Below are 16,084 nucleotides of genomic sequence, written 5' to 3'. Positions count from 1 at the left end.
GTCCGCATATAGAGAAACGCGCTCTTCCATGTGACCCACTCGCAAGCCACGAAAGACCATACTCTCCCTCAACCTCATAGCCAAAGGTTCCATAGCCAGGGCGAACAGCAGGGGTGACAAAGGGCACCCCTGCCTGGTCCCCCTATGCATCCGGAAAGGTTCAGAGATCTGCCCATTCACCCTAACCCTCACTGTAGGCTCTGTGTACAGTAACCGCACCCACGACCGAAAAATAGGGCCAAAACCGTACGCCTCCAACACCCTAAAAAGATATTGCCATTCGACGGAGTCGAAGGCCTTTTGTGTATCCAGAGAAGCCACAACCCTCTCCCCAACCACGTCGTGTTTTGCCTGAAGGTTAACAAAAAGCCTCCGCACATTCATTTGCGCACACCGCCCCGGCATAAACCCCGTCTGATCCGCCTTAATCAATTTCAGGATAACCGTCTGTAACCTTAAAGCCAGGACCTTTGCCAAAATTTTGGTGTCTACATTAATCAGCGAGATCGGTCTGTACGCCCCACATTCCCGGAGATCCTTCCCGGGTTTCGGAATAAGGACCACCAGCGCTTCCCTCATAGAAGGGGGAAGAACCCCACCCTCCCTCGCAGAGTTATACAGAGACAGCAAACGGGGAGACAAGACATCCCGGAAGGTGTGATACCATTCCGACGGCAGACCGTCCAAGCCGGGGGATTTCCTGGGGGAGAAGGACGCAACTGCCTTCTCAATCTCCCCCACCGAAAACCCCCTATCCAAAAAGCCCCTGTCCTCCTCCGACAACTGCGGGAACTCAACACCCTGCAGATAATCATCCAGCTCCGACTGATCCCTAATCGAGCAGGACTTGTACAAGTCCTCATAATATTTGGCAAACTCCCGGAGGATACCAGCAGGATCCGTCACCTCCCGTCCCTTTTCCCCCAGAACACACCCCACATGCACCGGAACCCGATCCGAGCGGGCCAGGAAAGCCAACAATCGCCCATTCTTGTCCCCAAACTCAAATACCCTCCTCCTCTGGGCCAACATCGTCCTAGTCGTCTGGTCAGTCAGGAACAGTTGTAAGTCCCTAGTCGCCTGTCTCCACCTAAGCAACCCAGCTGGGTCTGGAGCATCCACATAGTGCTCTTCCGCCCCGGAAACTTCCAACTCCTTCTCCACCCTCGTAGAGGCCAGCTGACGTTTAAAACTTTTTAATTCAGTCATGTAAACCCCCCGCAAAGTAGCCTTAAACGCCTCCCATTGAAGCGGGACCTCCCCATACCCCCCATTCTCCCCCCAATAGGCAGCTATGGCTTTGGAACAGGCTATTTTTATGTATTCCTCCTGCAACCAACTGGCCTCCATCCTCCACTGACGAACCCCATCCCGAAATCCCACCCGAAGAGTGAGGGCCAGGGGGGAATGATCCGAGTGAACTCTAGGTAAATATTCCACCGAGTCCACCAGGCCCAACCCCGCCTCTTCAGCAAGTACCGTGTCCACCCGAGACAACGATTTATGCGTCTCCGAGTAGCACGAGTACTCTCTAGCCAACGGGTGCGCATATCTCCACACATCCCGAAAGCCATAAGTGGTCAACCACCCCGCAAGGGGGGCCGGAGAACCAGCCACAGCTCTCAGTCTGTCTAGTTCAGGATTCGAGACTGCATTGAAATCCCCCATAAAAAACACCAGACCCTCCGCCGCCTCCATAGCTGCTTGAAATATCTCGTCAAGGAGAGCCAGGGAGAATGGAGGAGGCAGATACACATTCACAATAGTTAGCACCCTCAGGCAAACCTTAAAGACCAGAATTACATATCTCCCAAACACATCCGTTTTAACAGTGTGCACCGTTATGGGCAATGCTTTTGTAACTAAAATGGAGACCCCCCTAGCATAGGAAGAATAAGTAGAGTGATACCCCTGAGCAATATGTGCCCTTTTTAGGGAGAGGATCCTGGAGCCCTGCAAATGAGTCTCCTGCAACAGAATCAAATGAGGCTTATGCGTTTTCAGATAATCAAAAATCAACGAACGTTTGAACTTAGAGTTCAAGCCCCGGACATTCCAGGACACCAATTTCAGACGCTCAGCCATCATCTGAATGTACCGCAAGCAGAAGGCTCCCGCCCCTGACCCCATCCAGGGCCCTACCTCCAAGCAAAAGCTCCAGGAACCCCACCCCCGAGCCCCAGAGAACCCCCCAACACAGCATCACAGCAATCATATGCCCCCCCACAAGTCCTGGCCACAGTAAAGCCTCCCCGGTCACCTGAAATGAAAAAAACAAAACAAAAACCCGTCCCAACACCCCTCCCACCCCCCCCCCCCTGCACCCAGCCCCAACCCGCCAAGTGCCTCATCCCGTAACACCCAACAGTACAAACAGGCAGAGTCCCTCTCCTAAAAGAGGACCATACACCCCAACTCCAGTCCCAAAGACCTAGTAACCCAACATAGACAGTCTCTCAGTCTCCGAAAAAAACAAAAAACACAGCCGGTCCCCTCCCCCCCTGCAAAAAAAAAAACTACAGGGAGACCAGGGGCGGCAAAGGGAATGGCCAGGAAAAGAAAAAAAAAATTTCCCCGACCAAAAAAAAACCAACAACACAAACCCCCCCAAAAAAAAAAGGGGAAGGGGAGCAGCAAAAATCGAACCAACCAAAAAGAGTCCGTCTGTCCGCCTGCAAAAAAAACAGTTCCACATGTAGGTGCACAAACTCCAGTTGACAAGCTTCAGTCCCAATCAGCCTCCAGACCAAAAAAACAAAAAACTCCTTCAGGATCCCCTCGCATCCAGCCACTCAGACGCCTCCATAGGGTTGTTGAAGAAATGGGCCTTGCCCCCATCCAGCACCCGCAGCTTAGCCGGGTATAGCATGCTGTACCCCAAGTTGAGCTCCCTAAGGCGCCTCTTCACCGGCTGATAGCTAGCACGCTGCTTCTGCGTAGTCGCCGAAAAGTCAGGATAAATGGAAATGCGGTAGCCATTATACTCCAACGGAGGGCCAGTGCGTGCCACCCTCAGAATGTTCTCTCTGTCCCGGAAGTGTAGCAGCTTTGCAATCAAAGAGCGAGGGATAGCCCCCCTCGGGGGAGCCCTGGCAGGTATCCTATGGGCCCTCTCAATGGCAAACATTCTGGTAAAAGTAGCGGAATCCATGTTCGCTTTCAACCATCCCTCCAGAAAGTCCTCCGGCTTCCCAGCTTCCGCACCCTCAGGAAAACCCACAAATCTGAGATTATTGCGGCGCATGCGATCCTCCATGTCAGCCAGTTTCAATGTATGATCAGATATATTCTGTTTAGAGACCTGCACCGTTGTCTCCATAGGTCTCAGTACAGCTTCCACATCAGTAAGCCTCCTCTCTGCAGCATGAGTCCTGTCCCTCACCTTTGCCACATCTTGTTTGAGAAATGAGAATTCAACCTTGAGGCCATCAATTTGTTCAGTAAGGGAGGACCTGCAGAACTGTATGGCCTCCATGATCTGGGACAAGGATGGTTCCCCGGGGGCCGAGGGGGGGGAACCCGGCAGCCTTGCACTCACCGACTCCACATGTCTGTCCAGCGATCGCCCCCTCTGCTTCCCTCCCTTCCTAGGAGGCATAGGAGCGGGTATAGGAGCCACCGGATCATCCCAGACATCCCTGCCAGGGTGCGCATCGTCCCGCGCCATCGGCGCCTCCCCCGCCTGATGGCCGGCGCCATCTTGAGCTCCCCATGCGAACCGAGCCAGCCTGTTCCCCGGGGTCGCTGGAGGCACCTTCCCGTACTTCACCATCATAGGAGTCACCCCTTCGATTCCAGGGAGCCCTCCCGAGCAGCCAGCAGCAACTGAAGCCAAGTTTGTGCACAGGATAACAGCAGGATCACAGGCACATAGACGGAGCTCTCCCCCTGTACGTCCTCACATGCCGGCCGTTGGCTCCGCCCCCTCCTCCCTCCCAATTTTATAGAGTGGCTGACATATCCTTTATGTCCCTGAGTTTATTAACCTTAGAAAACCAAAGAGACCTCGTGGGTGGAACAGCTGATCTCCAGCAGAGGGGTATACATGCCTTGGCTGCCTTTAGGACTGAGTCACGAGATAGTCAGTGATGCCTTATATTATTTGATGGGCCTTCGGGTGAGATGGAGCAGGCATGCTGCTGGGTCATTCACTAAGTCTACATTGGTTAGGTGTTTGATGGTGTCAGTCACTGCTTGCCAGAATTGTTTACTTTGTGGACATTCCCAAAAAATATGAAGCATGGTTCTTCGATCAAGATCACAACGCCAACATTTATCTGATACTTGTGGGTAAAAAAGATGTAAAATGGAGGGCACCCTATACCACCTCGTAAGAATCTTGTAGCCCGTTTCTTGTACCTTAGTGGTGATTGATGATTTTTGTGCAAAATGAAAGATCTTTCCTTTTTGGGCTTCCGTGAATTTGGTGTTCAAGTCAAAGACTCCCAACATGCCAGAAAAGGAGGGGAAAAAATCTGCGGGCGGGTGGATTAAGGCAGCATAGGTGATGGAAAGGATATGGCGGATCGGTTCCCGTCTGTGGCATACATGCTCTATGTCAGTCAAAGGGTGAAGGATACCTGGGAGACGGAGACATTTACGGAGGAAATGCCAGAGTTGGAGACCGCTCCAAAAGTCCAGTGAAGGGTTGGCAGCCCCAGACAGAATTTCCGTGGAAAGTTTCCCATTACTCCCAAGAAACTCCCAAAGGTGAAGACAGCCCTCTGAGATCAGACCAAGGAACCTCGCACCCCCAATACCCGGGGGAAAATATGGGTTGCCCAAGACGGGCACCATCGGAGAAGGACGTGGGGAGACCGCAGTGTGGAGGAAGGCCTCCCTAAAGACCGTAAGCGTGCTGCCAAAAGTGGGGTGGCTACTTTTTTCCTTTGGAATAGGTGACAAAGTCCAGGGCCAGCTTTTCGCCGTGTTGCCAGAGTCCTCCATTTCCATGGCTACCCATCTTTTGGCCTTGGCATGGCAATGCCAGTCTATTAGTCTGGTTAAGTGAGCTGCTCTAGAGTAGGACTTCAAATTCGGCAATCCCAGACCCCCCCTAGACTTTGGTAGATAAAGGAGCTGTAGTTGAATGCGCGGTCTTTGATGTGACCAAACGAACTCCCGAAACAGGGCGTCTAACCTTTTAAAAAAGATAGATTGGAGGCGCATGAGAAGGGCCTGCATCAAGTACAAAATCCTGGTTAGGATAGTCATTTTAAGAGCGCTACACCTACCAGACTATGTAAGGGTGAGAGAGTGCCAGTGGGTCAGATCATCCTTAATTTGCGAAAGGAGGGGGGGTAAAATTTGCCACATACAAGGCCGCAGGATCGGATGTAATGTTCACTCCAAGATAACGAATAGAGTCTTTTGCTAGCTGAAACGAGCAGACAGCCCAGAGTCCCTTCGTTGTGGTGTGATCAAGGGAGATGGGCAGGGCAAAGGATTTAGAGAAATTGATGCGAAAAAAACGACAATGCGCTGTAGCGTTGGAGGGGTATATATATTTTTTTTTATTATTAACATTTATTGAAAGTTAACTTGCTATTTATGAAATTTCTAATTAGTCATGGCATCCATTTGACAGTTATGGGTAAGGAGCACTGTAGAGAGAGAGATCCCATACAGCTTCTGATTCTTTTAATCAGGGCCGCTGATAGGAGGGACCACCAGTCCTCCTGTAGGGGGCTCAGGCACACGGGGGGCCCCAACAGCATGGGGAATTGGTCGGGCAGAGGAGCAGTTACAGAAGGAAGCCCTGTGCAGCTCTGCAGCAGCTGAAAGTCAGTTTCTTCCCCTCCTGCCAGCTTTCAGCTGCTGCAGGGAGAGACACAGACACAGGGCATCATTTCTGTAATTGCCTCTTTGATACAGATCCCCCTCCCTGTTCTGCCTGCTCCTGACCCCCCCCCCCCTCCCGTGTGCCCCCCTTTCACTGCCCCCCCCCCCTCCCGCAGCAATGAAGGCTTCCCTGTAAAAAAATAACGAATTGTAAAAACAAAGTAAACTCCTGTGCATAATTTGTACCTATAGGTAAGCCTATAATAAAGCTTACCTATAGATACTGTAAATATCTCCTAAACATACTCTGTTTAGGAGATATTTACATGACATGCAATCAATGACGTCATTGGCGCATACGCTCTGAAGGAATGGGCACCTGTGCCGTTCCTTCAAGATACCTGTGCTGTGAATGACGGCTCCGCGGCACAAGCTTTGGAGTGATGTCATCGCGGCTACGGCCTGTCACACAGCCGTAGTCCACGAACCCCGAAGGAAGACCGGGTGAAGATGGACACTGCCTCCCGTGATTACATCGCATTGCTGGAGGGCTCCGTTTTCAGGTAAGTTCCACATAATGTGCTGATATGCACATTATGGAAACCCTATTTTTCATCCGTCTGGAGAATCGGATCGGATAAGATCGGATGAAAACGAACAGGCTCTGACAGCTCCATCTCTGCAAAGTAAGCGGAGACAGACCTGTCATCCGCCTGCTCAGCAGATCGATCCCCGCTGAGCAAAACGAAGTCCGTCGGGTGCACCGCCCATGTGCAAGGGGCCTAAATCTCCCTGTCATCTGAAGCCAGACCTGCATTCAGATCACGCTTCAAAGGCTACTGAAAAGTGGTGAAGAAGCAATGTGACACCCCCTCACTGCCTGTTTTAACCCCATTTTGGTTGACAAACACGATGCAACAGCATGCGTTTGCACGCACCTGTGGGGCATTTGCAGAGCTTCTTCATTTGTATGTGTAGCATTCAGCAGGGTTTCTGTCCATCGATCCCTACATGTCTGGTAAACTTTGCCAAAGGCGTGAAGCATCACAACCGTGGCTTATTTCAGCTTGAGGGAGGGGGGGCAGTTGGTGGGTGGCAAAAATGCGGCTCAACTGTGCATTTTTGACACCCCCAACTGCACATGTAAATGAGGCCTTATAAATTCCCTTTAAACTTTTTTTTTTTTTTAAACAAAAATGGTTACACATTTTTCTTAACTGACAAAGGGTTTTGTAATGTGCCCCCTTTGATATTTACAGTATAAAAATGCATGTTGGAGTAGTTCTCTTCTGGATGTCAAAGGCAAAATAAAATCTCTGCAATGCATGGACATTTCCTCATGTTTTATCTCTGTAACCCTTTCACTGCCGCTGACATAAGGGCTTCCGGTATTGGCAGTGGCAGTTTTTACACAGCTGTCGACTTGCTGGTGGAAGAGAATGTGGAGCTGCCCAATCACTTATGAACCTGCCCAATCACTTTCACTGGTACTGAAAGATACCCCCCCCCCCTCAAATATCCTGGGCTCTATTGTCCCATCTGTGGGCCCAGGACCAGCATGATCTGTTGTTGGGTAGAGCAAAGGGAGACCAGCTAACATTTATTTCCATGACACGGTTCTGTGCTGGAAGTTTGCTTAATCATTGTGTCCCCAGCACTAAAAGTGCTGTCACCAACAGTTCCCGGTCACTCTTTATGGTCAGGGGTAGGTAGTACGGGCTCCTAAACATGTGACCACTGTGACAGCCAACCACAGTATTCACATGATTAGGAAGTTCTAGAATTAATATTTCCTTAAAGGACCACTCCTGCTGGTAGAAAGGGGTTAAAGTGGAACTATACTCACCTTCTCTTCAGTGCTGTGTTGTCCTGGATCTCCTGATCGGCTGCTGTCATCTTCAGCCGGATCGTCCTCTGAGTACTGATCACTGGCCATTTTCATTGGCCAGACTTCCATGATGTCACTCCCATGCATGGACAGGAGTTCATTTAAGCGTGCGCAGGAGTTCCACTTTAACTAGGTGCAGACTTTGGGCATGCTACACATGCCCAAAAAAGCTTAAAGTGGTTGTAAAGGCATTTTTTCTTTATCCTAATGCATTCTATGCATTAAGATAAAAAGCATTCTGTGTGCATCAGCCCCCTAATCCTTACCTAAAGCAGGAAGTGACGGCGTGGGCCACGGCCGAAGAGAGAGGAAGAGGAAGTAAGGTGAGTATATTTCCTTCTAAAACAAGGTAAGTAAAGAAAAAAAAAAATCTTGATTATCCATTTATTTTTCAGGTGACAGAGAGCAAGCAGATTGGAAAAAAAATGACTTTTAAGGGTGGAACTCCACTTTAACAGGAAGAAGCACCAAAGAGGGATCGAGAAGAGGAGGATCCAGGCTGCTCTGTGCAAAACCACTGCACAGAGCAGGTAAGTATAACTTGTTTGTTATTTTTAGCTAAAAAAAAAAAAAAAAAAAACTAGACTTTAGTATCACTTTCACCACTTCTGGACCGGAGGATTTTCCCCCTTAATGATCAGGCCATATTTTTGGGATTCGGCACTGCGTTACTTTAATGGACAATTGCGCGGTCGTGCGACGCTATACCCAAATAAAATTGATGTCCTTTTTTTCCCAAAAATAGAGCTTTCTTTTGGTGGTATTTGATCGCCTGTGCTATTTTTCTATTTTTTGCGCTATAAACAAAATAAGAGCGACAATTCTGAAAAAAAAAAAAACAATATTTTTCACTTTCTGCTATATTAACATTCTCAAAAAAATGTAAAAATCTAATTTTTAACATTTTAGGCCAATTTGTTTTCCGCTTTTTTTTTTTTATTTTACTCTAATCAGCCCTAATTAGTCTCCTTCTCTCTTCAACTATTATTTTCATGCTGATTTTTTTTTTCTATTTTATTATCTATGAATATGTAAACTTTGTTGTTTTTTGTATTATATGTTTAACATATATTTATAACATATAATAAAACAAAAAAACACTTCATTTAATTTGTAAATAATTTTGCAATGCTTTGTACTAGAATCATCATTTTAGAGTCATTTTTAAACAGGACAAATTACAGAATAAAATGTACTCATTTTATTTGCAATAACACTATTTATTTTTACACTAAGCCGGTTCACACTATTACGACTTGCCAGGCGACTTGGTCAGCCTGGCAAGTCGCGCACTGTCGGGTCCATTGAGTAGTACAGGACTGGTTCTAATAGGAGCGACACAAGTCTTAGAAAAAAGGTCCTGTACTACTTCGGGGCGACCTGGAGGCGACTTGCATTGACTTCAATTATATGAAGTCCGTGCAAGTCGCGCCGAAGTCGCGGTGCACGCGACTTCACAGGTCGCCCCCGAAGTCGGAGCGACCTAATGTGAACGGGGGCTAACACTGCTAAAATAAAATAAAAAAAAGGGCATTTTGTTTAGGTTTGTTGTGTTTTTATTGTATAAGGTTTGGCGGGGAAAGAAAATCATTGTTGCAAGACAATATTGTGAAAAAAAAAAAGCCTTTTTTGTCCTTAACCCTTTCACACCAACTGTATGCAAATATGTGGCCCCACTGGACTGGGCTTTTTTCTGTGAGGTCACATATTTGCGTATCTTCCTTTGTGCTGGGCGTGCGCCCAGCACAGAGACTGGTGTCTCACCGAGATCCCCTTTTTAACGATTAGGACCCGGAACGTCCGATTCCTGATTACCTGATCACAGTGATTGGTCACTGTAAAGCCAGCCCTCTGTGTTTTCTGTCTCAGTAATTTGCGAGAGAGATACATTGTATCACACTGTCCTTGCAGAGATAATAAAAAAAAGTGTGTGTAGGAAAAAAAAACAGATCTAGGTTTAATCTAGATCAGTGCCTGGGTTTGTGTTTGCGTTAACCACTTTACCACCGGAGGATTTTGCTGTCTTCCGTCCAGGCCACTTTTTGCGATTCGGCGCTGTGCGACTTCAACTGACAATTGCGCGGTCGTGCGACGCCGTACCCAAACGAAATTTACGTCCTTTTTTCCCCACAAACAGAGCTTTCTTTTGGTGGTATTTGATCACCTGTGCGATTTTTACCTTTTGCGCTATAAACAAAAAAAGAGCGTTTATTTTGAAAAAATAACAATATTTTTAACATTTTTTTATATGAAATTCCCCCCAAAAAAGATGTAAAAACCAATTTTTTAAAAAATTTTTGGCCAATTTGTTTTCTGCTACCTATGTTTGGTAAAAAAAATCGCAATAAGCGTATTTTGATTGGTTTGCGCAAAAGTTATTGCGTTTACTAACAAAGGGAAAGATTTCTGTAATTTTTGGTGTTTTTTTTTTTAATTCGTAATGGTGGCGATCTGCGATTTTTTTTTTTGTGGGACTGCGACATTGCGGCGGACAGATCGGACCCTTGACTGACATTTTTGACACTTTTGGGGGTACCAGTGACATTACTGCAGTAATCAGTGCTATATATATGCACTGTTACTGTAAAAATGACACTGGCAGGGAAGGGGTTAATTTTATTGGAGAGGGAGGGGTTAATGTATGCCTGGTGCTTACTGACGTGTAGGGTGGGAGGGGACTGAGTGAGTCATGGACAGATCGGATGTCCAGCTATGCTGAACAGTCCGATCTGTCACTCCCTGTCACTATGGAGATCCGTCCGCTTGTGTTTACACAGGCGGGCGGATCTCCACACTAGATCCCCGGCGATCGGGGCAGAGCAGCGGCGATCGCCGCTGCTCCTCCCCTGGCCCGACTCCCGCTGTGAATGAAAACAGCGGGAGCGAGCCTCCGGCGGCACGCAAGCGCCGCCCAGAAGGGGGAGTGTCTGACGACGTTAATACTACGCAGTAGTATTACTGTGAGCAGACGTAAAGTGGTTAAATTAGTATCAGTGTCAGTGTGTTTTAGGTAGGATAAAAAAAAAAGAAGCAAAATGCGCAGCATTGTTTCTGGGCTGGGCTACAGGTACAATCAACTAACATACACATATGTGGTATCGCTGAAATATTCAGGAGCAGGACGTTTTTTTGAGGTTGTTCTTTGATGGTAGGTTATGGTAGTAGCAAGAAATTTACAGTTTACAGTTAAATTTAAAAAAAAGTTTTTTGTTTTTTATTACTATTTTGGGCCAGTTTTCCTTTGATAACAAAAAAAAAAAAAATCAGGCAATATCCATGACCATTTATCACTAAATGAAAGCCCAATTTGTCCTGAAAAAACAAGGTACACCTGGATGCACAAAGTAGTTGTGATATGTATGGTTTTTACTAACACATGTCCAAATTGCAAAATTGGGCTTAGGCATTTGGATTTGGTTTACCCTTAGGTGCGAAGGGGTTAAAAAAAACAATATATGTATTGCCTTGTAATATTTAGTAATGACAAAGTTATTACCGAATAAACAGGTCCATAGCAAAAATGTAAAAATTGCTCATAGGGGGTGGACAGGTGTGAAAGGAAATATTTGTACATGCAATGTATAATTTTATACTTTTATTTTGGCAGGATGGAGTGGTGCTTGTCCACTGTAATGCAGGCGTGTCTCGTGCTCCAGCAATAATTATTGGTTATTTGATGTGTCACGATAAACTGAATTTTGCCAGAGCCTTTTCAATTGTAAAAAACGCCAGACCCGCAGCTTGCCCCAACCCTGGATTCATGGAACAGCTCCACAAGTATCAAGACAATATAAGAAGACAGACAGATATACATGAAAAGACAGACTGACAAAGCTGTGTTTTTTGTCTCCTACTTGTTATCAGTTGTTGCACTTCTTATAGAAAGAGTTGTATTCCCGGTGTCAATTGAAATGCAGTGTTTTATTTATCTGAACATAAATACTCCAATAAGGCATGCAGCCTACTTTATGTAACTTGCAGCAGCCAGTCCATGTTATCTTTAAAGTGATACTGAACACACTGTTTAATTTACATTATCCCTTCTATTTCTGTATATGGATGATGGCACTGTAATTATTTTAATAAAAAAAAAAAAATTGAAGTACCTTTTTCCTAATAGAACTACAGCTGTCACATGACCCAGCTCTTCCCCAGCCTGTCTGCAGGGAAACATAAGCAGGGGGAGCTTATATTACTCGTCTGCTGGTCGCATGTTCCAAAAAAAAAACTTTGGAATTGTTACTTCCGGTTAGGGAGTCTTCAAAGGAGACCTTTAAGATGAGATAGTGAGTCCAAATTGATAAAAAAGAAAAGGTGCATTTATTCACTGTAGTGGGAGGATATAGCTTTACAGAAGCTCAGTTTGTGTGAACTGAGAAAAAGCAGAAGTATATGTTCTAGCTAACAAGCATTAGGCTAATTTATAGTAATTATGAATAAGACATTGGTGTGTTCTAGGTTGTAATCTAGTTGTGATCGTATAATCAAGACAATTAGTGTCCATATCTTCTGAATAGCAAGCTAATAGTTAAATGGGCGTTAACATCATGTGACTGACACAAAAAGGAAACTAGCAGCAGTCCGCCATGACAGTTGTTGGTTCAAACTGGTTCTGACCACAAATGTCTATTCTTTCATCAAACAGGAAGGTAGGTGGTTGGTTTTCATCAGGCGGTGAGTGTCATCACAGGCTCAAACTTTGTTTCCTACAGTTAACAGAAAAGTGTAAACCAGCTCTTAAAATAAAATAACAGTGAAAAAGCAGAAGAAACAGTAAATATATGCGTATATAGAGAACACATTTATCAGACCCCCATATATATATATATATATATATACTCAATTCCCTATGGTGGGGTCCCTACCTTATTTTTTCCCTACCTAATACAACACCAAGGGCCCACAGTACTACTTCACTGCTAAGTGGAGTAAAGTTTTTTTTTAGGGTTACTAGACTTTATTCATTCGCATTACTCATCTTGGTATCACATGTATCTGCTAGATTGACTATCTGGTAACACTCTATCTCTTCCTTAGGGTCATCTTCCTCAGTCCTAACTGCCATTCTAGTAATCTTTTGTATTCCACATTTAGCACATCTGAAAAACAAATAAGCAAGCAATCCTATGACAATAATTCCTTCAAGGACAAAAAAAATTTGTTGAATCCATGAACCCATCCACCCACCGATGTTCCAACCAGCAAATGGATTCCAATTACTATCCTTTTCAGGAGTGGTGACATCAATGGCCTGTTTCCTCAGTTTTACCATCTTCTTGAGATGGGCTTCTATCATGTCTTGAGTATAATTTGCAAGCACACATAGGTCTCCCAGTTTGGCTAATAGGTAGTCTAAGACCAAGTTAATTTGCATGGTATGCTTGTGTAGTAATCTTAGGTTTGCAGCTATAGTTTCATTAAACATTTGGTAAACCAATGCACTATAATTATAACCACTTTAAGACCGGAAGGATTTGCCCCCTTAATGATCATTATTGACCCATTAATGACATTATTTTGCGATTTGGCACTGCGTTATTTTAATGGACAATTGCATGGTCGTGCAACACTGTACCCAAATAAAATCGATGTCCTTTTTTCCCCATAAATAGAGCTTTCTTTTGGTGGTATTTGGTCACCTGTGCGATTTTTATTTTTTGCGCTATAAACAAAAAAAAGAGCGACAAGTTTGAAAAAAAAAAAAACAATATTTTCTCTGTCGCTCATTGACAGACGCAGTCCTCTTTGATTAATATCAGTAGGGTTATACTGCCCCCTACAGGAGTAGGACACTAGGCAGGAAAAACGTTCTGGCCACACCTTAGGGGCAGTCCCATGGGTATATCCTCTCACTTCCTGCTACAGGATGTCAGTTTTTTTTCTGCCTAGTCAGGAGTAAGGACCTAAGTTCCTTGCTGGGATCTCTGGTCCTGGCAAGCTTTTTTAGATAAATCTTTTTTAGTTAGCTTTTTTCTCCAGTTTTTGTTCCTGTGAGATCTTCAAGCAATTATGCTGGAGCTGGGCGACGGGCTGGATGTTGAGATCCAGTGGTCACCCCAGCCGGCCTACGAGCGCGCGCAGACCCTAGCTCCGCGCTGGGTCGGCCGTGACATAGTCCCACTGGACGGGGACTGGCCCCGCGAGTTAACCGTCTCGCCAGTTCGCCCACGACCAGTCTGAATCGGAGTCGCGGCGTCTGTGTTGGCCGACAGCCCCCCCACCTCGGTGGAGAGGGGTTCTGTCAGGAGTGGGTGCCCGCCTGTTCCGGTATGGTGAGTAGAATGTTCCCCCTCTCCCCCTGATCGGGTTTTGGGAGTAGATGCGGGCCCCTCTGTGGATGGTCGGACCCTCATGATCCCGGGTTCCCCTCTATCCTATGACATACTTCACATATCTCCCCCTCGCTAGTATGAGTTGGTGAGTAAGGTATACCACTCCAGGAGGCTTGGTTTGGGAGCTGACAATCTATATGAGTCTGTCGCTGCAAGGAAAGCCTGCATTGTAAAAGGACTGAGGAATCCATGACTGATGTCGGTCAAGGATGGAGACAGGGCGCCGCTGGCGTTACTGTTAAAACAGTCGTGCAGAGGGGTGATACTATCAGGCACCTACCTATCGCACGGGAGTCCTCTATCAGCGATGTAGCCGCACGGAGCCGCCATCCTTCCGCGGGCCACGCTGGGCCGCCATTTTGGCGTAGCCTAATGTCTCCTGTATGGCGGCGGCCATTTTGATACACCCAGCTTCGCCTGGCTTGAGTGCTGAGCAACGGGGGGAGTGCCGGAAGGCGTGTAAAGGGGCGGAGCCCCTCCCTTTGCCCGGGTAAATCGATCCACAAGACTTCCTGTCCTGTAAAGACAGTGCTGAGAGCAGTCCTGTAGGAGCTTCTGTGCATCAGGTGGGGAGCCTTTGGGGGTCTCTTTTCTCTCTCTGTGGGGATTCCAAAGCACGTGGTCACTGAGGAGCGCTGTTGGATTACTTTATAAAAAAAAAAAAAAGTTTTTCTTTTTTCAATTTTGTCATTTGTTTGCTGACAGGTTTTCCTGGCTTTGCCATGGACCCTGCTACACAGGTGTCTCCACCTGATCCCCTCGAGGTGACCACGGGACCCTCCAATTCTCCTCTTACTATCAATGCACTTTCAGCGGTCTTGGAGTCTTTTGTATCCCGGGTGGAGGTGGCCTGTCAGGGACGGGGGGCTAAAAAGCGACCCCCGCCTACCCCTATTTCGTTTGACACATCAGATACGGATTCTGAGCCTGTCGCTGCTGCTGCAGGTTTCTCCTCTGGGGCTGTTGTCTCGGGTCCCGTCTCCTCGAAGAAAGAGGATGACGTTTCTGTCTCCGCCATAGCGCAAGACGAAGCGCCGGTGGATGCACTGATTGTGTCTGTCTGGGAAACCTTAAGACTTGAGGTTACACCGGCGGAGGCAGTTGATACTGAAATTGCTTTTGGTACCCGCAAGCCTTCCAAGATGGCAAAGGTGTTTCCTTGCCCAAATATTTTGATGATATAATTAAAGAAGAGTGGGTCCGTTCAAAACGAACCCCTGGTATGTCCAAACGGATTGATAGGCGCTATCCGTTTGAAGAATCCCTCCTTAACAAATGGACGGTACCACCGTCGGTGGATTTACCGATTTCCAGACTAAATAAAGCTACTGTTATCCGGTTGGAGAACGCTCCATATTTTTCCCTGGTAGGGTCGGCCTTTAGGCCAATGTTTACCATTGTTCTGGTTTCACAAACATTGACAATGGTACAAGGGCTACAGCTTGTCTGTGACGCCGCCCTGGACACCGCTCCATTGTTGGGGCGTGTATCGATCTCGGTGGTGGTCCTCCGGCGCATGTTATGGTTAAAGTGCTGGTCGGCGGATTAAGCTCCCAAAAGAGCTTTGGCTGATCTCCCCTTTCAAAGGGATCGCCTGTTTGGTGCTACCTTGGATGAGATTATCAAGGGTCTCATTGGAGGCAAGAGCACCTTTCTACCACAGGCTACGAAGGGTAAGGGACCTCGTCGCAGACGGGGACCCTCTTTTTCCGTTCATAAAAAAGTTTTTTCATTCCTCTGAGGCGAGCGATAAGTCAAAGTCCTCCAAAAAACCCCCAGGGGGTTTCAAAGGGGCCTACGGCCGCATCACCTTGAATGCGCCCGATCTCGTCTGATCTCGGAAGCTAAACAGGGTTGGGCCTGTTTAGTACCTGTATGAGAAACCGCCTGGGAATACCAGGTGCTGTAGGCTTAACGCTGGTCGGGTAAACAAAGATCCGGTCCTTCCAGACCTGAAAATAAGACCACTACAGCCTGAAGGTATGCCCCCACCCATATCTGGGGTGGGGGGACGTCTTCACCGGTTTCCGGACCCGTGGCTTTCCAGAATTCCAGACAAATGGGTTCGCGAGGTCATACGGGC

The 16,084-nt window shown here is 46.9% G+C and overlaps 1 protein-coding gene across 1 annotated transcript in view; it reads left to right on the top strand.

Annotated features, from left to right (window-relative positions):
* Positions 1 to 11,693, top strand: part of DUSP19 (dual specificity phosphatase 19) — a 47,447-nt gene extending 35,754 nt beyond the window's left edge. The window contains exon 4 of the mRNA XM_082261349.1: positions 11,277 to 11,693. Within this exon, the coding sequence (XP_082117475.1) occupies positions 11,277 to 11,498 (222 nt within the window). The 3' untranslated portion in view covers positions 11,499 to 11,693. The remainder of the gene's footprint in view (positions 1 to 11,276) is intronic.
* Positions 11,694 to 16,084: the final 4,391 nt, after the last annotated feature.

The sequence above is a fragment of the Pelophylax lessonae genome (genome assembly GCF_965119305.1).
Source record: "Pelophylax lessonae genome assembly, chromosome: 6".
Taxonomy (NCBI): Eukaryota; Metazoa; Chordata; class Amphibia; order Anura; family Ranidae; genus Pelophylax; species Pelophylax lessonae.
Note: the sequence above shows the minus strand (reverse complement) of the source record. Positions and strands in the feature narration are given on the sequence as shown.